The 27,683-nt window shown below is 35.9% G+C and overlaps 1 protein-coding gene and 1 long non-coding RNA gene across 2 annotated transcripts in view; both read left to right on the forward strand.

Annotated features, from left to right (window-relative positions):
- The window catches only part of LOC121890086, a 364,377-nt gene that overhangs the window by 133,993 nt on the left and 202,701 nt on the right, over window positions 1-27,683 (forward strand). Inside the window, exons 9-22 of the mRNA XM_042402354.1 lie at window positions 3,434-3,607; window positions 4,052-4,336; window positions 6,181-6,450; window positions 8,937-9,215; window positions 9,375-9,650; window positions 9,901-10,203; window positions 11,229-11,495; window positions 12,254-12,496; window positions 12,747-12,860; window positions 13,002-13,017; window positions 13,110-13,207; window positions 13,476-13,526; window positions 14,488-14,538; window positions 14,642-14,657. Of these exons, the coding sequence (XP_042258288.1) occupies window positions 3,434-3,607; window positions 4,052-4,336; window positions 6,181-6,450; window positions 8,937-9,215; window positions 9,375-9,650; window positions 9,901-10,203; window positions 11,229-11,495; window positions 12,254-12,496; window positions 12,747-12,860; window positions 13,002-13,017; window positions 13,110-13,207; window positions 13,476-13,526; window positions 14,488-14,538; window positions 14,642-14,657 (2,443 nt within the window). The remainder of the gene's footprint in view (window positions 1-3,433; window positions 3,608-4,051; window positions 4,337-6,180; window positions 6,451-8,936; window positions 9,216-9,374; window positions 9,651-9,900; window positions 10,204-11,228; window positions 11,496-12,253; window positions 12,497-12,746; window positions 12,861-13,001; window positions 13,018-13,109; window positions 13,208-13,475; window positions 13,527-14,487; window positions 14,539-14,641; window positions 14,658-27,683) is intronic.
- LOC121890101 lies at window positions 22,518-24,683 on the forward strand. Its single transcript, XR_006093687.1, has 3 exons — window positions 22,518-22,626; window positions 23,108-23,140; window positions 24,606-24,683. It is a non-coding gene; the product is annotated as an uncharacterized LOC121890101 (long non-coding RNA).

Below are 27,683 nucleotides of genomic sequence, written 5' to 3' on the forward strand. Positions count from 1 at the left end.
GAGATTTATTACACACAATGTGCTGAGTGCTGCGCAAGTGAATCTCTTTTCTGCCTTCACCTAACCTGTCATGAAACAAAAAAGATGAACTGAGGTCATATTGTTTGACTTCTGTGAACTAAAGTTTTAAATTTCAAGCAGATTTTGTCAAAAGGGTACGGGAGGCCGAGAGAGTTAAATGCACTGCAACTTAAGATTCACATTTAAATGTTGTAGAAAACACAAAAGCATGTGAAGAAAACACATATGCAGCATTTAGAAAGACAAGTTGGAGTTTGATTATGAACAGTGTGAACAGTTAAGTCATTTGTTCTGAAATAAAACAACTTATATTCTTTAAATTAAATTCTTAAACAGTGTCTGAAGTCGGAATGAATGAATGATTTAGTCCAGTATCTCTTAGCTCTCTGAAGGAAGTTTAACTCAATGTTTCAGCTGAAATGGTTTTAGCTTGTTTCAGTCTAGATTTTAAATTGGTGAGGTCGCTTTTAGATTATTTTATTGAGTATATTTTAAAATGATCAGAGTCAGTGATGGCAGGTAAGATTCTTTACTCCAGTAGCTCCCCCGAGTGGTGAGTCCTTTCTCAGCATGAGAACAGACACATCATTGAATTTGCTGACAGTACTGTGATCCTCAGTTTATTACTTGACCAACTTTTTCCCCCTGATACAAATCTTTTCTTCAGGTGAATGTTTATAAGAAATATGGCTGTGAACAAAAGATATTCACACCAAATCTCAACAACATCTGTTTTTATCATATAAACTTGAAATCTTAATGCTGAATAAAAGCTTCTCATTCTTGTTCATAGAAAAATGAATTTAACATATTTTTTTAATTTCAGTAATCTGCCTGCTTGGTAACATAGACAGCAAAGATGCAACTACATGGGATTATTAAACTGTTCCCCAAAATGACTGATGTTGAACAGTCAAGTCTCTCTGCACTGTGAGATAAATGCATCCTGTAAAAGTTTAGGTTCAGGTGTTCTGGAGGACTGTTGTCCTCAGTAAGACCTGTTTATCTGACAAACATGTGACTGCAAAGGTCTTTCCATACTACTTGATTTATATCAGTTTATCAGTCAAAGCAGTTATCACATGCTCTGTTCTTAACTTCCATATGATGGTAGTTTTCTTAATTTGTTTATAACTTAACTTCTAATGGAGTAGAACACTTTTTCTAGGGCAAATGTCATTCCAGTTGTCATAGTTGTTTTGTTTGTTTATTTGTTTGTTTGTTTTTGGTCACAGAAAATAAACCCAAGCCCACACTGACAGCAGACAAAACCATCTTACCAGTACGGGGCAGAGTGACACTGACCTGCTCTGTGGAGGGTTCTGCTGACTGGAAATACGACTGGTTCAGACAAACCTCAGACTCTTCTATAGCTCAGCCCATCAGATATGAAACAAACGGAGTAATAAGTGTTAATCAAGGAGGCATCTACTACTGCAGAGGAGGAAGAGGATATCCAGTCTTCTCCACAGAAGACAGCAACAAAGTCACTATTCAAGAAACTGGTGAGTTAAGTCATTTGCTTTTGAATCAAACAACATGTATTCTTTAAGATCTGCAAACAGTCCCTGAAGTGTGAGGGAGAACAACTGTGGTATCAATAAGAAAAAACAAAAACATGAATGAATGAATATAGAGCAGTAGTTCTTATTTTAAGTGATGATGGAGAAAACAGAACATGTGTTGGACCCTCTAGTAGATTTTGTATTGAATAGACCTTAAAGAGTGAAAGTCACTTTTGTCATATTTGCTCCCCTGAGACTTTGTCAACACCTCCTTTGTATACTTGTTATACTGTTTTATTGTGTAACGATAATACTGAGTTTTTAAGGGTAGAGTTACTCCAAAAAAGGACAGAGGCATTCAGTTCTACTTTAAAACCCTCATCAGGAGGTAATGATGTGAAACAACAGCTAATAAATACCAGGAGGTCCAACAATGATATACAGTATATGAACATTTAGCATCATGTAACAAATTCAAACTGCTATAAAGAAACTTACTGATTAGTGGGAGATGAAACCTGCAACAAAGGTGAGATAGTAGATCAAAATAAGAGACTGTCCTTCCTGGAGGACTTGTTGGAAAATAAATACTAGAACATTCTACAACAAAACCCTCCTTGAACAGTGATTTAAAAGCTTCTAAGAAACTGAAGTTGAAAACTTTGCGGCTTTTTGTTCTGTCATGTAGCATCTGACCAGCTTAGCTGCGGTTTAGAAAGGGTCCAGTTAAACCTGAACTTGCAGGAATTTAAAATGCAGCTGCTAAACTGAACCTGATGTTCTGTCAAAACAAGCAGAGCTTCAGCAGAACTACAGCTAAACCAGATGTATGATGAAGTTATCTTAAGTTTTGCCCAACGTATGTGTTTCAGAGGAATGTAACATCATAATGATCTGTGTTATTGTCTGACATCTGTCAGCAGCTAAAAAAAGCCTCAGTTTAATTTTTTTTAATTTGGCTGTTTCAAACTATAATTAAATGACAAAAATGTAAATGACACAGACCTATTGACATGATTTGAGGCACTAAACTTTTATGAAATTCAATTGTGCAAATATTTACCATAACCTCAAACAACTGTGAGATGGACTCCCAGAAAAATATCATTTTATTGTAAATCATGTCTCCTTTTCCCAGTTGCAAAAATCAATAGGCTAAAATAGTTTTGCTTATATTATATCTTAATATTATGGCAGTGTAATGCTGCCACCATGATAAAAATATTTGCTCAGTTTCTCAATATAACAAGAAACCAAAAGATCAAAAGTAATTGGACACTTTGCTACTAATTGTTTCTTTGGCAGCTGTGTGTCAAAAGAGTTCACATGTACAGTGACAAAGCAAAGAGAGTGAAAGAGTGAAAGAGTGAAAGAGTGAAAACACAAACATTAAGAAAAACGTGCTGCAAATCCAGAGATGCTACAAACAGCAAAACATATACAAAAGTGAAAGCACAAACATTAAAAGAAATGTGCTCTGAAAAAATAAAAGAAATGCTGTAAGAACTTGAATTCTTAATGCTGAATAAGAAGGTTCTGATTCTTGTTCATCGAAAATTTAATTTAATGAATCCTCTAATAATTTCCAGTAATCTGCCTGCTTGGTAACCTAGACAACAAAGATGCAACTACAGACTGTTCCCCAAAATGACTGATGTTGAACAGTCAAGTCTCTGCACTGTGAGATAAATGCATCCTGTAAAAGTTTAGGTTCAGGTGTTCTGGAGGACTGTTGTCCTCAGTAAGACCTGTTTATCTGACAAACATGTGTGATTGCAAAGCTCTTTTCATACTACTTTACTTTTCTGTTTGAACAGTTTCCAACAAGGCTGTTGTGACTCTGCAACCCAACTGGCGGCTGATATACAGGGGTGAGACAATCACTGTCAGATGTGAGATCCAGGGAGGTGCAGCCACTCGATGGGAATATGAATGGAGAGAAAATAATGTGGCCATATCTCGTAAAGACAAAGAATTCAGAATCAGCAGTGCTTCTATATCCCATAATGTAGACTTCATGTGTATGGGTAGAAAGGATTTTTTTTTGACAGAGTGGAGTGAAGCCATCACATTGACATCATGTAAGTCAAATATGTTCATATCAAATTCAGAATGTCATTTTGTTTCAATCTAGTTAGATAAGGAAACAGAAAATATGACCCCCTTCCTTCCTCTTTAGCGTGAGAACAGAATAACTTCAGAGGAGTCAACATGCAGTGTGCCCCCCACCCCAAGAAAACAAGCAAACAAGCAAAAAACAAGCAAAAATAAAACAAAACAAAACAAAAGTAAAACATCAACAGTACCTTGTTAGTTAGTTAGTTAGTTAGTTAGTTAGTTAGTTAGTTAGTTAGTTAGTTTTGTTTACCAAATCAGTGATCGACTGAGAGTCATATGTCACATGCTCTGTTTGCAACTTCCATATGATGGTATTTGCTAAATGACTTAATTGATGTTCAAAGTTTTTCTAAGGGAAATTCCATCTCACTTGTTACTTGTTTTGTTTTTTGCTCTGAACTGAACAGCAAATAAACCCAAACCGACACTGACAGTAGACAAAACCATCATACCAGTACACGGCAATGTGACACTGACCTGCTCTGTGGACGACTCTGCTGATTGGAGATATGATTGGTTCAGACGTGCCTCAGCATCTTCTGCAGCTCAGCCCATCAGATATGCTGAACCAAACAGAGTTTCAAGAGTTAATCAAGGAGGCATCTATTACTGCAGAGCAGGAAGAAGAGGAAGAGGAGGAGACCCAGAGATCTTCACAGAGGACAGCAATGCAGTCACCATTCAGAGAACTGGTGAGTTAAGTAATTTGTTGTGGAATAATACAACATAAATTATTTAAATATGTTATCAGTAGTGTAAAAAGAGTCATTTTGGTATCAATAGCAAAAAATGAGAATGTTAATGAAGAACTGAGTATAAGTTAGTAGCTCTTACTCCTCTGATGATGGCGAAAATAAATCGTTACAACCCTCTTCAGGTTGTTTAAAGATGCAAAACAAGAATAGAAGATGTTTCCATGACACCACTCAGTTTTATCCATAACATCTATAACATCTATGACTGGTTGGATTTAACACATTTGTCCTATTACAGTATTTGCAGACTCTTCTTAGATCTTTGAATCTTTGAACATGTATATGAACATTTAGCATCATGTAACAAATTCAAACTGATATAATGAAACTTGCTGATTAGTAGGAGATGAAACCTGGAACAAAGGTGATGACGACTCAATGAAAAGACATTGATGGATAATATACATAAACGCAGACATAGTAGATCAAAATAAGAGACTGTCCTTCCTAGAGGACTTGTTGGAAAATAAATACTAGAACATTCTACAACAAAACCTTCCTTGAACAGTGATTTAAAAGCTTCTAAGAAACTGAAGTTGAAAACTTTGCGGCTTTTTGCTCTGTCACGTAGCATCTGACCAGCTTAGCTGCAGTTTAGACAGGGTCCAGTTAAACCTGAACTTGCAGGAGTTTAAAATGCAGCTGCTAAACTGAACCTGATGTTCTGTGAAAACGAGCAGAGCTTCAGCTGAACTGCAGCTAAACTGGATGTATGATGAAGTTATCTTAAGTTTTGCCCAACGTATGTGTTTCAGAGGAATGTAACATCATAATGATCTGTGTAACTGTCTGACTTCTGTCAGCAGCTAAAAAAAGCCTCAGTTTAATTTTTTTTTTTTTTAATTTGTTTGTTTTTTGTGTGACAAAAAATGTAAATGACACAGACCTATTGACATGATTTGAGGCACTAATTTTTTTATGAAATTCAATTGTGCAAAATTTTTACTATAACCTCAAACAACTGTGAGATGGACTCCCAGAAAAATATCATTTTATTGTAAATCATGTCTCCTTTTCCCAGTTGCAAAAATCAATAGGCTAAAATAGTTTTGCTTATATTATATCTTAATATTATGGCAGTGTAATGCTGCCACCATGATAAGAATATTTGCCCAGTTTCTCAATATAACAAGAAACCAAAAGATCAAAAGTAATTGGACACTTGGCTACTAATTGTTTCTTTGGCAGCTGTGTGTCAAAAGAGTTCACATGTACAGTGACAAAGCAAACAGAAGAGTGAAAACACAAACATTAAGAAAAACATGCTGCAAATCCAGAGATGCTACAAACTGCAAAACACATACAAAAGTGAAAGCACACACATTAAAGGAAATGTGCTCCTAAAAAATAAAAGAAATGCTGAAAGAACTTGAATTCTTAATGCTGAATAAGAAGGTTCTGATTCTTGTTCATTGAAAATTTAATTTAATGAATCTTTTAAAAATGTCCAGTAACCTGCCTGCTTGGTAACCTAGACAGCAAAGATGCAACTATATGGGATTATTAAACTGTTCCCCAAAATGACTGATGTTGAACAGTCAAGTCTCTCTGCACTGTGAGATAAATGCATCCTGTAAAAGTTTAGGTTCAGGTGTTCTGGAGGACTGTTGTCCTCAGTAAGACCTGTTTATCTGACAAACATGTGATTGCAAAGGTTATTTTCATACGACTTGATTTGTATCAGTTTTTTATGCTTTTGATGTTGCCTTGTATCTTTTATATTTCTCTCTCAATCTTATATTTCTAATTATGTTCTAACTGTGTATTTTTGGTTTGAACAGTTTCCAACAAGGCTGTTGTGACTCTGCAACCCAACTGGCCTCAGATATACAGTGGTGAGACAATCACTGTCAGATGTGAGATCCAGGAAGGTGCAGACACTCGATGGGAATATGAATGGAGACTAAACACCTTAAACACACCTCCAAAACACAATGAATACAGGATTCACAGCGCTACTTGGTCCCACAGTGGAGAATACAGATGCAAAGGTAGAAAGTACTTGTATTCCTCAACAGAGTGGAGTGATGCCATCACATTGACAGTATCATGTAAGTCAAACCATCTGTCATTCATATTCAAAATGGCTTGTTTTTCATTTCAGTCTATCTAAGTAAGATAACAGAAATATTTTCTCCCTCCAACAATGATGCAGCCTCCTATGAGCAGCTCAGTAACAAGTGGTCGCTTTTTAGTTTGAGAACAGAATTACTGAAACTGAGCTGCTGAAAATGATATAAATGTTTCAGGTCTGTTGTGTAACAATAGAGTGAAAAAGTTCTGGGGCAAATCCCATCCCAATTGGTCTAGTTGTTGTTTTGTTTTTTACTCTCAGCAAATAAACCCACAGCACTGACCACAATTCATTTGACTTTGCTGTCGGCCTCCCGACTCATTAGAAAAAAGAAGAGAGAAAAAGAGAGAGAGCAGCTGAAAGCACCAGGAGAGAGAGAGATTGAGAGTGAGAGGGAGAGAGAGAGAGAGAGAGAGAGAGAGAGAGAGAGAGAGAGAGAGAGAGAGAGAGAGAGGCTGTGGTTGAGCGAGCCAGAGAGTGAATGAAGAGAGGGAGCGCCGGTAGCGAGAAAGCCGGTGAATCAGATCAAAGAAAAGTTATTTTCTGATTGTTTCACAGCAGTGACATTGTTGAGCACAAATAAACACGCCAACAACTCCACACACCTCCGCTTGACACTGCGGCTGAACGCAGCAACGCCTGATTTGGTCTGAATAGGCTATTGGTGGCAGCAGGTGCTAACAGGCTAAGCTAACAGTGTGTCAGTGGCTTTACACTAGCAGCGGTCCGGATGGAGGAGCTGCTAACCAGCCTGAGAAAACTGCAACTGTGGGTTCCAAAAAGAAGTAAAACTACAACAGTAGGTCCTTGTAACGCGTAAAACTTCAATTTTAGATATAAAAAATGAAGTTCAAGCGACCATCTCGCCATTCTTACACAGGTTTAACCATAGCAACGTTATGATGAAGGTGTCATTTTTTTCAAACATGTGGGCGCTGTGCCATGCGGCTACTATAATACTGTATGCAGTTACTACAGGAAAAAGTTGTAAAGAAAGCAAGGGAAGTACATTTAATAAAGCCTTGGAGGGCGGGAGTGGATGAACCCAGTTAAGGAGTACCTGCCTGTACGGGATACTCTAAGAAGTAAAGTGAACATCCCCGCGAGAAGGCAGGGATCATTTCATTGATCAACACTACACCTGGGTTACTGGTTGGGGGATTTTGACAGGGCTGTTAAGAGCAGCCTGAGTGTGAGGAGAAGAGCTGAAGCTGCAGCGCGGGAAAACTGTACAAGGAACATTATATTTGAGTGCAAGCACACAGTTTGAGCAGAGAAACAGAGCAAATCTAGGTGCAAGCAGAGGCTATTTGAGTGCGAGGGCAGGGTTTTGAGGGACAATATTACAAAATTTGAAAGTGAAATCAATAAATCATGCTCTCAAATTGATATACCACGCTCTTGAAATTTAGAAAGCAAACAAAAATAGTGCACTAATTAAACATCAACTGTACCTCGTTAGTTAGTTCTGGAGTAACTCCTGTCATCGGCCAAGGAGAGTCATATGTCACATGCTGTGTTTGTTTCTTCCATATGATGGTATTAGCTAAATGATTTGATTGATGATCAAGTCTTTTCTAAGGGAAATTTCAGGAATGATTTCCCTGTAGTTCTTGTGCTGAAGTGAAAAACATTTTATTTGGGCAAATCTCATTCCAACCATTTACTTGTTTTGTTTTTTGTTCTAATGTGAACAGCAAGTAATCTCAAGGCCACAGTAACAGCAGAAAGGACAGTCATACCAGTATATATTTCTGTTTTTATCCAAACTGTGTATATTTGGTGGGTACAGTTTCTAACAAGACTGTTGTAACACAGCAAACCAACTGGCCTCAGATATTCAGTGGTGAGTCAATCACTCTAAGATGTGAGATAGAGGATAGTGGAGACACTGAGTGGGAGTATGAATGGAAAACAACCAAAGAAAAACCTCTAAAGCAGTGAATACTGGAGGTTCAGAGCTACTTTTTACAGTAGAAAAGTACTGCTGTAAGGGTGAACACAAAATAGACCTTTAGTCCTCAACAGAAAGAAGTGATCCCATCAGGTTGACAGTGTCATGTGAGCTGGACTGTGTTTCATCAATTGTGAGAATATCATGTTTTTGAGTTTCCACCTATCAGTGTCTGAATAATTCAAAACATTTCTTTCCTCAAGAATTAGTCAACTTCTCAGGATTGATCAGTAAATAATTGTGTTTGTTTTTGAAGACAAGCCATCATTCAGTGTCCTGTAGCATTTGAAATATACTTAATTGATTCATTGTTAACAGATTTAAGAAAATATAAAACAATGACTCATGGTGCAGATCAAAGTGATTAAATCAATATTTTCTGTGTGCTTGTGACTCCCATCAAGATTACGTTAAATACATTATGTTCTCATTTTCACCAAGTTATTTAAATTGGACTAAATCACAGGGACAATAATTACCTTTTAATGTCTTTGTTCTAAACTGAACAGCAAATAGACCAAAGGCTAAACTGAGTGCTGACAACACAGACATTCCAGTAGGGGGCAGTGTGACCCTGACCTGCTCTGTGGACCCATCATCATCTGGTTGGAAATACTACTGGTACAAAGGCAAGAAAACCTCTGAACCCCTGAACACACAAGATGCTGTTTTCCAATCAACTGGACAAATCAGTGTCTCACAGGGAGGACTCTACTGGTGCAGAGGAGGAAGAGGAGACCCAGTTTACTACACAGAGTACAGTGTTTCAATCATGATCAACACAATTGGTGAGTTTGACAATGAGATTATAGCACACAATGTAGAAAAAACTCTATTGTGTATTCATGATTATTGATTAAGATTTAGGTTAAAAAACATTATGACTGTTATTGATTTTAACTTTTGTCATTCTTGTATCCTCATTGGTAATTCTTAACCATTAACAGTCTCAAATAAGGCTGTTGTGACTCTGCAACCCAACTGGACTGAGATATACAGAGGAGAGGCGATGATGCTGAGATGTGAGATCCACGACGGAGACACAGAGTGGGAGTATGAATGGGAAACACCCCGCATATACATACCTCCAAATCAAAATGAATACAAGATTAGCAAGGCTTACTCACACCACAGTGGAAACTACAGGTGTAAAGGCAGAATGAAAAATGCACAACGTACTTCAACAGAGTGGAGTGATTACATCAAATTGACAGTATCTGACAGTAAGTCTGATCATATTTAATTAACACTGAAAATATTAACATTATAATAAAATACATTTTTGATGGAATATATTTAGATAGTATATCATTAAGTTTATGTTGCCTCTTTGGATATAAAATATATTAAGATAAAATGTATTTCTATGATAGATAAAATGATAACTGTATTAGATAAGATTTATTTATATGTCTAGAGACTAAAGTCTACATCATAACATGTTTTCATTCTGAGAAAATCACTTTCCAACAGATGCACCAGAGTCTGTCCTCACTGTGTCTCCATCATGGCTGAGTCCTGGAGACTCAGTAACTCTGAGCTGTGAGGTTGAACATCCATCTGCAGGATGGAGGTTCTACTGGTATGAGACTGTTCCCAAACCATCAAACAACTCCTACAGCTATGAGCTGCTACCTGGTAGCACCAATGGGACTGAACAGGATTCCTACATCATTCATGGGTCGACACACACAGCAGGATATATGTGTAGAGCTGGAAGAGGAGACCCAGTGTTTTACACTGATTACAGCAAACCTGCGTTTGTTTGGTCTGGAGGTGAGTTTGCTTGTTTGTTTTTGTCTCCTTCTGTCAAGAAGCAGTTGTGATGTCATTATCTGGGTATTGATTGTGTTGAACCTATGACCTTTCTCCATCAAGTCAAGATTTCAGTTTTTCAACACATTCACCAAACACAATGTTGATGTTGAATTATTCTACATACTGGACTGGGCTGGATTTCCTTCTTTACATCTTCAATTGATCTGAAAGCATTACAGCACCAAAAAACTGTGATATTATGATTTTACTTGTCATCGAAATCAAACTCTTCTCCTCTTTGCAATGAATACTTTTACTTTGGATACCTGAGCTCATCTTACAACCAATACTCATTACTTTTACTGACACAGCAGGCTGGACAGGTGTGTTTAAATGAGACTTTATCTAGTGGTCAGGCAACATATAGACATACAAAACAGTCAAAATCTGGTAATGAAAAACCAGAAAAGTCAGCAGGCAACAAAGCAGGAAATGGACAAAGTACAGAAACAGCTGGAAACCTGAGAAAACTCAGACAGATGAGAGAAAAACACTGACTATACAGTACCAGTCAAAAGTTTAGACACACTTTCTCATTCAAGGGAAGGTGTGTCCAAACTTTTGACTAGTACTTTATATAGAGACAATGAAGCATCATTTAGTATGAAAAACACATCCTCTGTATGTTTGAAAGGTGGCAGGTAAACGTAGGTTGTTTACAGCTTCACAGTGAACAGTTGCTGTAGTTATCTTGGTAGCAAGTTTTCAAGATAGAAAAATAATCAAAACATCCATAAAACAGCTCAAACCACTCTGCAGCACACTTCACGTCTCCACTGTCAGTCCATATGCTCTGTATGTTCTTAACACTCACAGTTCACCAAAACACTGAACCTTTTGCACAGAGTATGTTATTGAGATGTTTTTCTTCTCAACAATAAATAGTATTAAAAGTACAAAAAAGAGGATTTTTTGCATTGTGATCTTTTTTAATTTTAATATCTCTGTACTTGGTTTGCTCCTCATTACATGTTGTTTTTCAGATGTTCATTCAGCAGTGACTCTCAAAGTGAGTCCTGACAGAGCGCAGCACTTCATCTATGACTCTGTCTCAGTGAGCTGTGAAGGAAACTTTACTGAGTGGAGAGTGAGGAGGTTTCCTGAGGACCACTACTGGTCATACTGTTCTAACTGGAGGTCAATGACTGGATCCACATGCAACATCAACAGTTCACAGCAGAGTGATGCAGTGTACTGGTGTGAGTCTGGATCAGGAGAGTTCAGCAATGCAGTCAATATCACTATACAGAGTATGTTTACATTACATTTTATTTCATTTTCATCTTGTATTTAAATTATTTTCAACATGGTGTCACTAACTACACTTCCTGTGTAGACAAACAAGTTACATGCCTAAACTTTTGATAATGATGTTATATTATTGTTTCTTTAACAAAGAACTAAAATCTCATTGAATTATTATTCAACAAGATTATTATAAAGAAATATCGTCCAATTAATTAGAAATTCAGACGTCCTCTGCACAACATTATAATTAATAACATAAATTAATGTTCTTGTCAAACACAGGTAATGCAAAAGAATAAATAAATTATAAAAGAACTTGCTTCACACCAAAAACTCATCTGTGGACCAAATTAAAACTTCTTCATATTTATTTAAACAACTGGAAATTAATATTTTACAAATCCAAGATGTTTGGTCCACAGCTTTTTTGGTGTGCAGCAAGACCTTTCTTTAATCTTGATGATAAATTACCATGCTGATTTAGTCAGAGGTGTTTTTGTGCAAATAGCCATCCACCGTTTCTTTCATGTGTACCTGTTAATATACTAGCCATAGCTAGTATATTAACAGTTACAAGACATGTATGTAATAAAGCTGAAATGGTGGATTTTTGCTCAGCTACACTGACTCTGTGAGATAAATTAGTTGGAGAAAAATAAAGGCATATGTGTGATCTATTCTCATGGTTTTATGTCACCTTGTTCTAAGGGTCAGCAGCTGGTCTCTGACTGAAACTTCATATTCTTTGACTGTTTTACAGATGCAGATATTATCCTGGTGAGCCCTGTGCATCCTGTGACTGAGGGAGATTCTGTTACTCTTGGCTGCAAACTGAAGACAGGAGAATTACTTTCCAACGTGTTTTTCTATCAAAATGACAAACTTATCCAAAATGATACCAGAGGGGAGCTGAATATCTCTGCAGTGTCAAAGTCAGACAAAGGCTTCTACAAGTGTAAAAACTCAGGAAACGAATCAGTACAGAGTTGGATGTCAGTTAAGGGTGAGTAGGATTAAAACAATTCATGCATTTACTTTCTTCTAAACTGTGTTGCTGTCCTAGAAAGAAATGTGGTCAAATACTGAACTAGAAATTTACAGGTTTAGTTTCAGCTGATTTCACATATTGAATTAACTTGTTTTCTACTTTACATAAGGGCCATTCAATAATTAAACATAACATTACAAAATCTGATATCTATAAAAATACAAATGTAAATGAATGATGAAAATTGTTTTATTATCTATTACAGCAGTGTCCAGGCCTGACAGCTCTTCATCTCTTATACCATTAATTGTTGGGCTGGTTTGTGGAAGTATTCTTATTATTCTCCTGCTCCTGTTGTATCGCTACAGACGATCCAAAGGTGAGACTTTTTCCCTCTGATGTTAAATGTCTTATGTTTTTAATTATTCAAATACAAAGATGTATTTTGATGTCATAATGTGAAATAGCAGAAAAATATTTATAAAATAAAACCACATAACAATAAATATCTTTTTCACAGATTCACGCTTTATCAGGTTGGTACAAAAGTCTCTTCTCTCATTTTGAAGATAACAGCAGTACCTTCAATGCGTCTTATTAAATTCATTGTATTTGCTAAATGTTTTAGGCCGATCCAGTCTGACAGCACCAATCAGGACCCCACCATAAATCACATGGTCAACCTTAATGAAACTCAACATAACGTATACTCCTCTCCTCTCCATGGTCAGTCTTCAAACTAATCCTGATTGTTTTTGTCATTTTTTCTTAACTTTAACCTCAACATATCTATTACATTCTATAAAGACAGTAAAGGCTCTAAAACATTTAAGATTCCCTGTATTTGACTTTATACACAATATTTTAAAATCGAATAAATAAATCAGAAAAACCTGAGGATTTTTGTTAAAAAGGTGATATTTGATCTTATTTGGTATCATGCAATTGAAATAGTTCACTTGATCTCAGCTTGATTTTCACTTTATGCTCACAGGTGATGCTCCTGTCTATGAATCAATCAAAGGCTCTGAGGACACTGAAAATGGTACAGTATACACCTTAACATGGAGCAGTCTGAAATGCAATATTACATAATTTAAGAGAAAACAATTTACAAAACAAAACAATGTTACAACAAATATCCTTTTCACAGATTCAGGCTTTATCAGGTTGGAATAAAACTCTCTTCTCTCAGAATGTGTAAAAGAATTTCTAAATGCTGATATTTGTGAATGTGTACAGGAAACTGAAAATGTGTATTCAGATTTGCAAGAGTATCAAGATTTGTGAATGTATACACTAGGGCTGGACGATATCTCAAATTGATTTTATTCATTTAAATTCTTGTTTTTGGTCAATGTGTAAAATGTCTAAATCGTAAAATTGAGTTATTACAAAATGCACGAAAAGGTTATTTTTAGTCAAAAAGTAGATGGCAGCTACATTAGCTGTTTTGAGTCACTTGAGTCGTAAACTGTGACATTATCATTTTTTGTTAACTCTAACTCTAACATTTCTATTACTCTTTTTCTAGACTCTAGCCATCTGATTTTTAATGGATATTAACAAAAAGCCACAATCCATTAGACAGGAAGTTGTTGTTGATCTCAGTAAATAAAGCAGTGGGTCAGTTTGTAGAACAGTCTCAAAGATTTGTCACATAACCTGTTGTTCTACCACATGCACAAAAGATCAGACTAGAACATGGTTTTATATTGTAATTTAACCAAAACTACAAGACTTATGTCTAAAGTCCAGAAATATTATTGCCATTATGGCTTTAAGGCTTTATAATCTTGGTTGTAACGTATTAAATATTACAGTCTACAAAGAAATTAAAGCTTCTAAAACCTTTACAGATTCTTGTTGTTGCATTTATCCACACTGTTAAAATCACATTTTTAAGAAAACCTTAAGACTATTGTTAAAAAGGTGATATTTCATTGATATCATGCAATTAAAATGATTCATTTGATCTCGGCTTGATTTTCATTTTTTGCTCACAGGTGATGCTTCTGTCTATGAATCAATCAAAGACTATGAAGACCCTGAAAATGGTACAGTATACACCTTAACATGGAGCAGTCTGAAATGCAATATTACATAATGTAAGGGAAAACAATTTACAAAACAATGTAACATTAAATTTCCTTTTCACAGATTCACACTTTATCAGGTTGGAACAAAACTCTCTTCTCTCATTTTGAACATAACAGCAGTACCTTCAATGTGTCTTATTAAATTCATTGTATTTGCTAAATGTTTTAGGCCGATCCAGTCTGACAGCACCAATCAGGACTCTGCTGCAAATCACATGGTCAACCTGAATGAAACTCAACATAACGTATACTCCTCTCTTCTCCATGGTCAGTCTTCAAACTAATCCTGATTAATTTTGTCATTTTTTGTTTACTGTAACAAATCTCAACATTTCTATTACAGTCTACAAAGACAGTAAAGGTTCTAAAACATTTAAGATTCCCTGTATTTGCACTTATCCACACTATTTTAAAATCGAATAAATAAAGAAAAAAAACCTGAGGATTTTTGTTAAAAAGGTGATATTTAATCTTATTTGGTATCATGCAATTTAAATAGTTCACTTGATCTCAGCTTGATTTTCACTTTTTGCTCACAGGTGATGCTTCTGTCTATGAATCAATCAAAGGCTCTAAAGACACTGAAAATGGTACAGTATACACCTTAACATGGAGCAGTCTGAAATGCAATATTACATAATTTAAGAGAAAACAATTTACAAAATAAAACCATGTAACAACAAATATCATTTTCACAGATTCAGGCTTTATCAGGATGGAATAAAACTCTCTTCTCTCAGAATGTGTAAAAGAATTTCTAAATGCTGATATTTGTGAATGTGTACAGGAAACTGAAAATGTGTATTCAGATTTGCAAGAGTATCAAGATTTGTGAATGTATACACTAAGGCTGGACGATATCTCAAATCGATTTTATTCATTTAAATTCTTGTTTTTGGTCAATGTGTAAAATGTCTAAATCGTAAAATTGAGTCATTACAAAATTCACGAAAAGGTTATTTTAGTCAAAAAGTAGATGGCAGCTACATTAGCTGTTTTGAGTCACAACAGTCTCGTAAACTGTGACATTATTAATTAGATTACATGCACACCTGCCACAGCTGTCTCTGGCTATCTCGCAGTGAATTTAACAGTCACATCTACGAGAAGAACAGACTGAAAATGACTCTGCACACTGATCTGTGCTCTTGGTTTGTGTTAGTTGATGAGGTCTCATCTCTGGTTATGAGAGTTGAAACACCTGAAGTTGAAGGAACAGTATCCAGATTCTACACTGTACAGTTTACTCTCCAGGTAGCTAATGCTAGCTAGCAGCAGTCTGCAAATATCAGGCTGATGTCTTGTAAAGAAACACAAACAGCAGCAACTAGTGAGCTGATTTTTCTGCTCTATCTGTGCTGAAACTGATTATTAAACTAGATGCCTATGATCTACTTAGTTGAAGCATCTGGTGCTCACAGTAAATAGCTGTGTGGGATCACATGCATTTTATGCATAATGATTATAACAGCCTTGCAGGTGTTGCAGGTTTCTTAATGTTCTTGCTCAACTGTCTTAAATAAATAAATGTTTTAAGTCTGCATTATGAAGGCAAACAAAAATCAAGTAAAATAATGAAACGACCCAGAGATTGAAAAAAATAACGATTTTTTTGTCCATATCACCCAGCCCTAGCATACACAGAGTTGTGAATGTGTAAAATCTGTGAGAAAAATGTATTTTAAGTATTTTGCTCCAAGAGTTGGGAAGTTACACCTCAGGTACACCTCTCCTTTGGTTTTCTTTATACATGTGACTTTTGCTAGACTCCTGTCATGCCTGAGATCTGCAAATGTGTCACAATTTTTGTCTGTAACACAGTGTGCCAACCAATATTGAATTATTTGCAATATTAACTTGCAGACAAACATTCTGCAGGTTTCTTGTCAACAGATTGATGGTCATCACTCATGCAAAACCACTAACTAGCATTAACATTTTTCCTAATATCAATCACCTCATGTGTCCGCTGACTGTGACTGTCACAGCATGCAGTCAGTGAGGATTAGTCTGGTGCAGGTTACTCACTGAAAATATAGTTAAACATTAAAGGCTGCTGTCACTAACAAGACAAGTATAGTTTGTTGAAAATAACATGTTTGTTTCCTGCAGACTCTAATGTTACATCATATGAACTACATTTGTTTACAGCAGCAGGGTAGATTCTAGCAAAGCCCCAGCAATAAAATACAGAATAAAATCCATTGCAATGATGTTAACCACAAACAGAATATTTTATTTATAACATTGCAGTTTATTTACCGTTGAAATTGTCTCAGGGGAAACACTGCAACAATATTGTCCTAGCAGTTTCTAGCGAGGCTAAAACATTACAGGTTGTCAGTTTGCACCATTAAAGATGCTAAAGAGCTACTGGTCACTCACTAGATGGAAATTTGTGGAAAGTTGTTTGTTGTTATGGTAGTTGGGAACAGTACAGTGACTTTTACGGCTCCATTGCATCCTGCCTTGTTTTTTCAGTTCCTCCCAGTGTGAGCCTGCGAGCCTCGGCCAAGTATGAAGAAAACCCTCACATTTGCAAATTTTAGTCAGGAATGTATCAAAAGTTACATGTAAAAAGACAACTAATTACAGATGTACCTGAGTTGTATCTGATGACTTTCTGTTTCCAGCTCTTGGAGCAAAACTTTCAGTCATTAATAAAAGGCCATTTACTCTGAGTTTTTTGAATACATATTTACAGATTCACATATACAGATTTGTCTGCATATTCACAAGTGTCGATACACTTACAAATCTGAATACATAGTTGCAGATTGCTGTACATATTCACACATTTCAGTATGAATTTAGAGATTCTTTTACAGGTTTACAAATCTGATTATGCACACACTCTCCACACACATTTGCAAACACTATTGCTACAATAATACAGAAGAAAGACAAATTAATTAAGGTCTACACTCACCTGCAACTGTTACTGTCCAACATGTTGGTCTTAGACACAGTGTAATGTATGTCATGTGTCCTGTATTTGCGAAATTGTAGGTGTGTATAATTATTAATTTTATGAATATCTTTTGTTGGAATGTATGTTTATTTTACATTATGTGTGTTTGCAGTGCTGAAGAACAGTATTTATACATCAGTATGTATATTCAGTATCAGTATGTTTACTAAATTCTGTAAAAGCCATAATACTCTGCTGTGTGACTGCTTTGAGCACTGTGGGCATTACAATACTGTTATTCTTTTATTATCAGTGGAGACATTAACCCTGACAACCCTTCAGTACATTATCATTGTAAATTATGACATTACTGGAAAATGTTTCAGACAAATCTTCTCTTTTGGTTTCCTTCCAGGTCTGTAGAGAGATCTGTATCAACAAAACCAAAGGAATGGATGACAACATGAAGAACTACATCATTGTGTAGTTTATTTGCAGTTTTGTGTGCAATTGTGTACATCTGCTATCTAAATATCAAATGTGCTCAGTATTTTGTACAGTTAGTACAGTAGTGCAGCTTTAGTCAGTCAGCCTCTTCTTCAGTTTTTGATGAAACAGCTTTGATGATTATATGTGATGATCTGCTATCAGACAACATCCTGTTAAACGTGTTGTACAAGTTTTCCTGTCCTTTAATGAATGAATTCATAGATTATTTATTTTTAACTGGATGAATTTAGTTTTTTTGTATTTTTAAAAGCTTTTTATTGAACAGTAAGCTGTCAGTAGTGTTTTTAATATATATTTTTTAAGTGTATGTATGTTAATGTCTGTTTTATAATCTTCCTTCTTAATTTGGTCATCCAGTAGCTGAAAGGGGAACACAAACTTTGAACCAGGAAGTTTGGAGATTCTTATGTTCTTATGCAGATTGATTTATGCCCCTTGTTTCTGTTGGGTGATGAACCATCAGGTATATTTCTTTGATTGAAAAAAAACATCTCAAAATGTGAACAACTGTAAACAAAGCTGATCAAAGATCCCTGTTTTACATTATGGGGTGAACATCAGACAGCAGAGAGAGGGAGTAGGACACTGTAGGAAAATTAGTAAAATGGTCCTTTAAAATACTACAATAAGTGACTGAAAGCTGAATTCTGTAACCTCACATGTTGTCTCCCTCAATCTATAGCTAAGTAATATCTGCTGTATTGTATTGTTATATCTAACCTCATCATATTAAACTATATTCAGCGCAGTAAAGTCTGATTGACTAGTAACAGGTCACAGAAATGCAAATATAATATCTCTTAGTTGGAATTTTTTAAAGGATAAATGTGAACTGATGACAGTCAACATTTTGTAATAAGAGCTTCTCCAAGTATACGTGCTAATTTTAATTTGTAGTGAACAACTGTGTATATGTATTAAAAACATTACAGGTTTTAGCTTTGAAGCACATTTCCAGGTCTGTATTTTTAATCTGGGGCTCTACAGGAATATGTAACTTTTGCTATTATTATACATGAAAGTTTTCCTGTCTATTTACAAATGAATTTACCTGTGATGTATGTGCTTATTTTTTTTAGTCATCAATAAACATTTTTTCAGCAGTAAACAGTCAGTGATGTTTTTAATTGCTTTTTATATTTATATAATATATACTTTATATATTTATGTAATTGAGTGAACTAGAGGTTACTATTTTGAAGCTATAGCAACATACAGGGGGAAAAAAGTATAAAAACTTTGGAAAAACATTTAGCTTTTGCCTGGGGCCTCCTGATTTCAAGAATTGTTGCCATCTAATTGCACACTACCAAAGGTGTGAGTCCACATGATTTTCCTAATATGAGCTGATCAGAGAGCAGACGCCAGAGAGAGTTGAGGAAGTAGAGAGGAGAGTGGTGCACTACTGATCCATATCTAATAATGAAAAGCTAAACATCAAACAAGAAATGCAAGTTGAAATTAATGTCAACTGTTATTAATAGAAAGGTCAAATAATGAAGAGTCTCCCATTAAATAATTAATACAGAGGGAGAATAGTCATTAAATATGAAAAAATGAACCTCCACACAAATTTAATACAACTCCATTTTTTTTGAAGGTCTATGTGTAGCTTTCACCACTAGATGTCACTATTTCATTATTTGATGTGTGCCTTCATTATTTATTGCTGCCACATTCATTGTTCGATGTGATGATTTGTTATTTGATGTGTGCTGTGTGCTCAACCTGTCATCAAACCTGCCATCAAAGGCTCCACTCAATGCCTACAGAGCAGGAGTCCTGCAGGGGAGACTCTTGACTGACCGATGAAAATGAGGAAATAAAGTCTTTAGTTGAAGCCAAATGAAGCTTAGTGAAAGTTCAGTCAGGAAGACTATCTTTTGCATGCTCAGGTCATTAGTATTATTTCCCAAACCATCTGTCATTCCCATCCCTAAGGCGTTGGTGTCGTCAGCTGTTCACATCAGCTGATCACATCTGACCAATAGCACGGTGACACACCTTTATTTGTCAGCCTATCATGATGCGGCTGTCTTTTAAAATATGTTTTCTCCTTCTCTACCTTAATGCTTTTATGCTGTCGATTTGCACGCCCCACCACCTCCCCATCACCGCCTAGTCTTCGCAGATTCATCAGTGCATCTCCCCATCAACCTCATCGGCCTTATCAGCCTCAGCAGAAGTCATCAGCCACCATCACCAGTGTCTGGACTCCATGGAGGGATTTATCTTGCTGCTGCTCCCTGTAGAGTCTAAGCACCAAAAACTCTGGTCAACACTTAATCTTCAATATCATCTGTATAATAAACAATTATTTTTGCTGCATTCACTTGTCTCTCCTGATTGAAATTTACGCTGTCAGCCAGATGACATGTTTTACACCTGGTTGACAGCAGATGGCAGACTGAGGTGATAGGGAGAGTTCAAGATGTAAAACACAGTGAGAACTTTAATGTCAGATTTTCACAAGCTCACACCTCTGACTTTCTGTTGTATGATGTTTCAGATTGAGAAATAAATATCGACTGTCCACTTCCTCATGTCACCACCAGTCTTAGTTGTATTCAAAGACAGTCAGTTAAAAAAACATTTTGTAATTGCTATATTATATTCATATGCATTGCACTTGACTCAATTTCTACTACCTCCCAAACTATTTTCACTATTTTTTTAGTTTCTACTGTCTAAAAATATGATTGCACATCATGCACAGTATCAGACACCTCTTCTTTTCCGTGTATTGACACATCAGCACTGGTGTGAATGTGACAACCACACCTCAAGTACGTGTTGCTATCAATGCAACACATATTTATGTGTAGAGAGAAACTGTTGGTTTGTTTTCGTCATGCTGATAAGCAGCGACTTGTTTTTTCTACTCAAGCTCTAGTTGTTAAGTAAACTGTGTAACACAATGGTACAAAACGTGCAACAATTTATTTTTAATATATTTCATTTTTGATTTGTGTAGCCCGTCTACCATCTATATCATGTAGATGGAGCCCTGAGTTCTTTATCCTAATTTCCTTTGTTATATTATCTCTGATTAATTTAATGTTTTTAGCTTGGGTCACTTTGAAAATCCTATAGCCTACCTCTTGAATATAACTTATTTTGAGACCATAGTGTAACAAACAATTGAGTATGCTAGCCCTTTAACACAATAAAATACCACAATCTAATATCAGTTGGTATAGAGTATAAAGGCTATATAGCTTTTAACCTCTGAAATAATAAACACACTCAGAAACCATTTAAAATTAAAAGTAATAATTTCTTCCTTTAATTCTAAGGCAAAATTAAATGAAAATAATATTAAATTAAATACCAGGAGTGTTCACTGCTTTTGTTTCACAAGTCACACAGTAAATTTTCCCTTTTTACCTTTTCACCTTAAAAGTATTTGCTTTTACTTTTCCGCTGAATTATTTTAGTGATCACACACACCAATTATTACCTATGCTAACCTATGCTATGCTGGTTGTTGTCTCTCGTTTCCAGATTGGAATAAATCCAGACGAAGCTACTTTGTCGAGCTGGGTTAGCTAGCAGCAGCCTACAGTCCGTTCACAGTGCTATCTCACCGCTCACTTCATTAACGAGCAGCCTCTTTCAAGTTGGCTACAGCGCAGCAGACTTCGGGTAGAAGTTATCTGTTACTCCCAAAACATGTCCTCTTACAGATTATCGAGCTGACAATCTAAGACTCAGGTACATCTTTACTTTTTCCTGCACAACTTCGGATATCCATCAGAAAAACTGCTTTCTTCTCCGCTCCTCCAGTCTCTCTCCTCCTTCTCTCTCACTCCCCGTGTCTGCGTACACACACACGTCAGCCAAGTAACACACACAAACCTATTTGACCATATTCACCTCTCTAGAAAGATACCACTCTATTAAATAAGCAGCTTCTTATCAAAAGAAATACAATAAAAGACATAGATGCATTTTTAACATCCTTAACATGTTTAGTCATGGACTTGACCTTTTTCAACACAATGAGAAATATGAATTTTAACCATACTCTTTTAACAAATTCTATTGATCTATTTCTCTATCACAAACAACTATTTATACATGCATATTTTAATAGGGCTACATTTGTTCTCCCTTTATGCATTTAATTTCTGAAAAACAGAGGAAACTAAATGCATAAACACAGGAATGAGAACAGATAAATGACAGTAAACAGAAAAGCAGCCTTTATAACCTAATACCAGAGGTTTGTAACATGGCTGTTCAGAAACGAGTTCTGACATTTGGCTTCTGTTTGAATGTGTGATGTAGACTCAGATTAACCACCATAATAACGGTCAAGCCAACCACGACAAAGGTAAGTAGTGCAGGCGGCAACAGTGGCCAGGAAGTGTAAACGTGTCAAAGTTTTCTGCGGTCAAACTAACTGACATTGTCTGAGCTTTGTGTAAAAGGGAAGGAAACACAGGCAGGCTAAACTCATATCTCATATTTATATGAAATGCAACTTCTCTCTTTCTCTTTCTGTTGCATTATTATTAAAGTAAAGTAGAAACATTTATCAGACTCAGAGCAGCTGAGTGACAGAGTGTCAGTGCTGGATGTGAGGATGAGGTACACTTTGATCTGTGTGCTGGGATTATTCTGTAAGTACATTACTGACTTTCTCTGTTTGCATGTCACAGATTAAAGAACATGTTCCTGAATAGTCAGAATTACAGAGTATCACTGGTTGAACCAGTTTCTCTGAGAGCTTGAACAGAGCACGCTTATGGTTTTTAACTACAGGGTTGTTTTATAGGCCAGATGTTGGTTGGTGACTTGGCTCAGTTTAGATTGAAGGACTGTGTTCAATTTACTGCTGGATGATTGTTTTTGCGTAATGTAAATGTGAATTGTTTAAGATATTGTTATGTATGTGGGTTTTGAATTTCATGATTTTCCTATTTTATTTTACATGTTTCATTTTAAAGAAATTTTCTCTTATCTGTTTTAATTTATCAAACAATAGTTACCACTGCTGAAACTCTATTTGTTTTTGTTTTTTGTTTTTTTGTTTTATGTTTGTGTGATTTTGACTTTCTGTCAGTTTGATTATGTCTGATAAAGTTTCAATCTTTATTTTAGTGCTGAATACACTCTTCTACGGACACTCTGAAGGTGACCAATTATTTTTATTTATATATTATACTGAAATATTTATCACTTATTTGTCATCCACTGTATTACTCTTAATGCCCAAACGCACTGAAAGCGTGTGATGCGTTTTGAAGTACACTTATTTATTTTTAATGGCCAAACACACACCAAAAGTGTTATTAGGCGCATCAAACTGTCTTGACGCCTCAACTCAGACCTGTTTCGATTTTGGAGCATCAAATGAGGACCAAGCGACCAGAGAGAGAGAGAGAGAGAGAGAGAGAGAGAGAGAGAGAGAGAGAGAGAGAGAGAGAGAGAGAGAGAGGAGGAGGAGGAGGAGGAGGAGGAGGAGACAGAGACAGAGAGAGTGAGCGGTAGTGAGAAAAAAGCTTCTGAATGAGAGAAATAAAACATTATATTCTGATTATTTCACGGCAGTCACGTTTTACAATTATCACTTCTAGCGCTTTTAGTGCTTTTGGGCCTTTAATCACATCTCATTTTTGTGTTCATATTTTATCATATATGTATCATTTTACTCCATGTATCAATACAAATTCTGTAATGACTTGATTTGTGCCCAAAAGTGTAAAACAGCATTTTCCTCAAAATGCGTGTTTATGTAGGGAGACCAGATGTTGTGATGACCCTTGAGACACACAAGTATCTGAAGAAAACACATATGCAGCATTTAGAAAGACAAGTTGGAGTTTGATTATGAACATAAACTTGCAAACAGAGAGTCTAAATTCATTTGAACATTGAATTAAACATAATTTGAGACAGATGTTTCCTTTGTGTTCTGTAAAAATATAAATACATTCTTGATGACATGTTCATTACAGTAATTTCTTTGTTTTATTGTTTTTCTAAACTTAACAGCACGTAGACACAAGATTACACTGAGAGCAGACAGGAACATCACTTCAGTTTGTTTACAGACACAATAAAGGAGTTGAGGGTTCTTCACTAATGCTGCTCAGTTTTACTTATAAATATTTGGAAAACACATGACTGCTTAATGCAGTATTATTTATGGACTTTTCCTTGATGTTGAATATCATTTAACTCAATGTTTCAGTTGAAATGGTTTTAGCTTGTTTCAGTCTAGATTTTAAATTGGTGAGGTGGCTTTTAGATTATTTTATTGATTATATTTTAAAATGATCAGAGTCAGTGATGGCAGGTAAGATTCTTTACTCCAGTGGCTCCCCCGAGTGGTGAGTCCTTTCTCAGCATGAGAACAGACACATCATTAAATTTGTTGACAGTACTGTGATCCTATTACTTGATCATACTGTTTGAATTTTATCAGTTTATCAGTCAAAGCAGTTATCACATGCTCTGTTCTTAACTTCCATATGATGGTAGTTGTCTTAACGTGTCTATAACTTAACTTATAATGGAGTAGAACACTTTTTCTAGGGCAAATCTCATTCCAGTTGCTGTTTTGTTTGTTTATTTGTTTGCTTGTTTTTGGTCACAGCAAATAAACCCAAGCCCACACTGACAGCAGATGAAACCATCATACCAGTATGGGGCAGAGTGACACTGACCTGCTTTGTGAAGGGTTCTGCTGACTGGAAATATGACTGGTTCGGACAAACCTCAGACTCTTCTGGAGTTCAGCCCATAAGAAATGTTAACCAAGACAGAGTTATAAGTGTTGATCAAGGAGGCATCTACTACTGCAGAGGAGGAAGAGGAGGAAGAGGAAGAGACCCAAAGATCTTCACAGAGGACAGCGATGGAGTCACTATTTGGGAAACTGGTGAGTTTAGTGATTTGTTGTGGAATAATACAACATAAATTATTTAAATATGTTATCAGTAGTGTAAAAAGAGTCATTTTGGTATCAATAGCAAAAAATGAGAACGTTAATGAAAAACTGAGTATAAGTTAGTAGCTCTTACTCCTCTGATGATGGCGAAAATAAATCGTTACAACCCTCTACAGGTTGTGTAAAGATGCAAAACAAGAGTAGAAGATGTTTTCATGACACCACTCAGTTTTATCCATAACATCTATTTCTGGTTAGAACACATTTCTCCTATTAAAATGTTTGTGGATTTGTCTTGGTCTTTAAACACCATTCAGCCCCATAAGTCATTTGTTTTTGAATAAAACAACATGTATTCTTTAAGATCTGTAAACAGTCCCTGAAGTGTGAGGGAGAACAACTGTGGCATCAATAAGAAAAAAGACAAACATGAATGAATGAATATAGAGCAGTAGTTCTTACTTTAAGTGATGATGGAGAAAACAGAACATGTGTTGGATCCTCTAGTAGATTTTGTATTGAACAGACATCAAAGAGTGAAAGTCACTTTTGTCATATTTGCTCCCCTGAGACTTTGTCAACACCTCCTTTGTATAGTTGTTATACTGTTTTATTATGTAACAATAATAATCAGTTTTTAAGGGTAGAGTTATTCCAAAAAAGGACAGAGGCATTCAGTTCTACTTTAAAACCCTCATCAGGAGGTTATGATGTGAAACAACAGCTAATAAATACCAGGAGGCCCAACAGTGATATACAGTATATGAACATTTAGCATCATGTAACAAATTCAAACTGATATTATGAAAATTACTGATTATTGGGAGATGAAACCTGGAACAAAGGTGACGACAACTCAATGAAAAGACATTGATAGACAATATACAAAAATGCAGAAATAGTAGATCAAAATAAGAGACTGTCCTTCCTGGAGGACTTGTTGGAAAATAAATACTTGGACATTCTACAACAAACCTTCCTTGAACAGTGATTTAAAAGCTTTTAAGAAACTGAAGTTGAAAACTTTGCGGCTTTTTGCTCTGTCACGTAGCATCTGACTAGCTTAGCTGAAGTTTAGACAGGGTCCAGGGACCCTAACCCCTATCTTAAGTTTTGCCCAACTTATGTGTTTCAGCAGAATATAACATCATAATGATCTGTGTAATTGTCTGACTTCTGTCAGCAGCTAAAAAAAGCCTCAATTTATTAATTTTTTAATTTGGCTGTTTCAATAAACTAGACAGACAGACCTATGGACATGATTTGAGGCACTAAACTTTTATGAAATTCAGTTGCGCAAATATTTACCATAACCTCAAATAACTGTGAGATGGACTCCCAGAAAAAATATCATTTTATTGTAAATCATGTCTCCTTTCCCCAGTTGCAAAAATCAATAGGCTAAAATAGTTTTGCTTATATTATATCTTCATATTATGGCAGTGTAATGCTGCCACCATGATAAAAATATTTGCTCAGTTTCTCAATATAACAAGAAACCAAAAGTTCAAAAGTAATTGGACACTTGGCTGCTAATTGTTTCTTTGGCAGCTGTGTGTCAAAAGAGTTCCCATGTACAGTGACAAAGCAAACAGAAGAGTGAAAACACAAACATGAAGAAAAACGTGCTGCAAATCCAGAGATGCTACAAACGGCAAAACACATACAAAAGTGAAAGCACAAACATTAAAGGAAATGTGCTCCTAAAAAATAAAAGAAATGCTGTAAGAACTTGAATTCTTAATGATGAATAAGAAGGTTCTGATTCTTGTTCATCAACAATTTAATTTAATGAATCTTCTAAAAATGTCCAGTAATCTGCCTGCTTGGTAACCTAGACAGCAAAGACTCAACTACAGACTGTTCCCCAAAATGACTGATGTTGAACAGTCAAGTCTCTCTGCACTGTGAGATAAATGCATCCTGTAAAAGTTTAGGTTCAGGTGTTCTGGAGGACTGTTGTCCTCAGTAAGACCTGTTTATCTGACAAACATGTGTGATTGCAAAGCTCTTTTCATACTACTTTACTTTTCTGTTTGAACAGTTTCTAATAGGTGGGCTGTTGTGACTCTGCAACCCAACTGGCCTGTGATATACAGTGGTGAGACAATCACTGTCAGATGTGAGATCCAGGGAGGTGCAGCCACTCGATGGGAATATGAATGGAGAGAAAATAGTGTGGCCGTATTTCGTAAAGACAAAGAATTCAGAATCAGCAGTGCTTCTATATCCCATACTGTAGACTTCATGTGTATGGGTAGAAAGGATTTTTTTTTGACAGAGTGGAGTGAAGCCATCACATTGATATCATGTAAGTCAAATATGTTCATATCAAATTCAGAATGTGATTTTGTTTCAATCTAGTTAGATAAGGAAACAGAAAATATGACCCCCTTCCTTCCTCTTTAGTATCAGAACAGAAAAAACTTCAGAGGAGTCAACATGCAGTGTACTGTATGTTGCCCCCCCCCCCCAAGAAAACAAGCAAACAAAACACTGTGCAATAATAAAACATCAACAGTAGTTAGTTAGTTTGTTAGTTAGTTCGTTAGATAGTTTTGTTTACCAAATCAGTGATCGACTGAGAGTCATACGTCACATGCTCTGTTTGCAACTTCCATATGATGGTATTTGCTGAATTACTTAATTGATGTTCAAAGTTTTTCTAAGGGAAATCTCATATCTCACTTCTTACTTGTTTTGTTTTTTGCTCTGAACTGAACAGCAAATAAAGCCAAACCCACACTGACAGCAGACAAAACCATCATACCAGTACACGGCAGT

Source organism: Thunnus maccoyii, chromosome 22, assembly GCF_910596095.1.
Source record: "Thunnus maccoyii chromosome 22, fThuMac1.1, whole genome shotgun sequence".
In the NCBI taxonomy this organism is placed as follows: Eukaryota; Metazoa; Chordata; class Actinopteri; order Scombriformes; family Scombridae; genus Thunnus; species Thunnus maccoyii.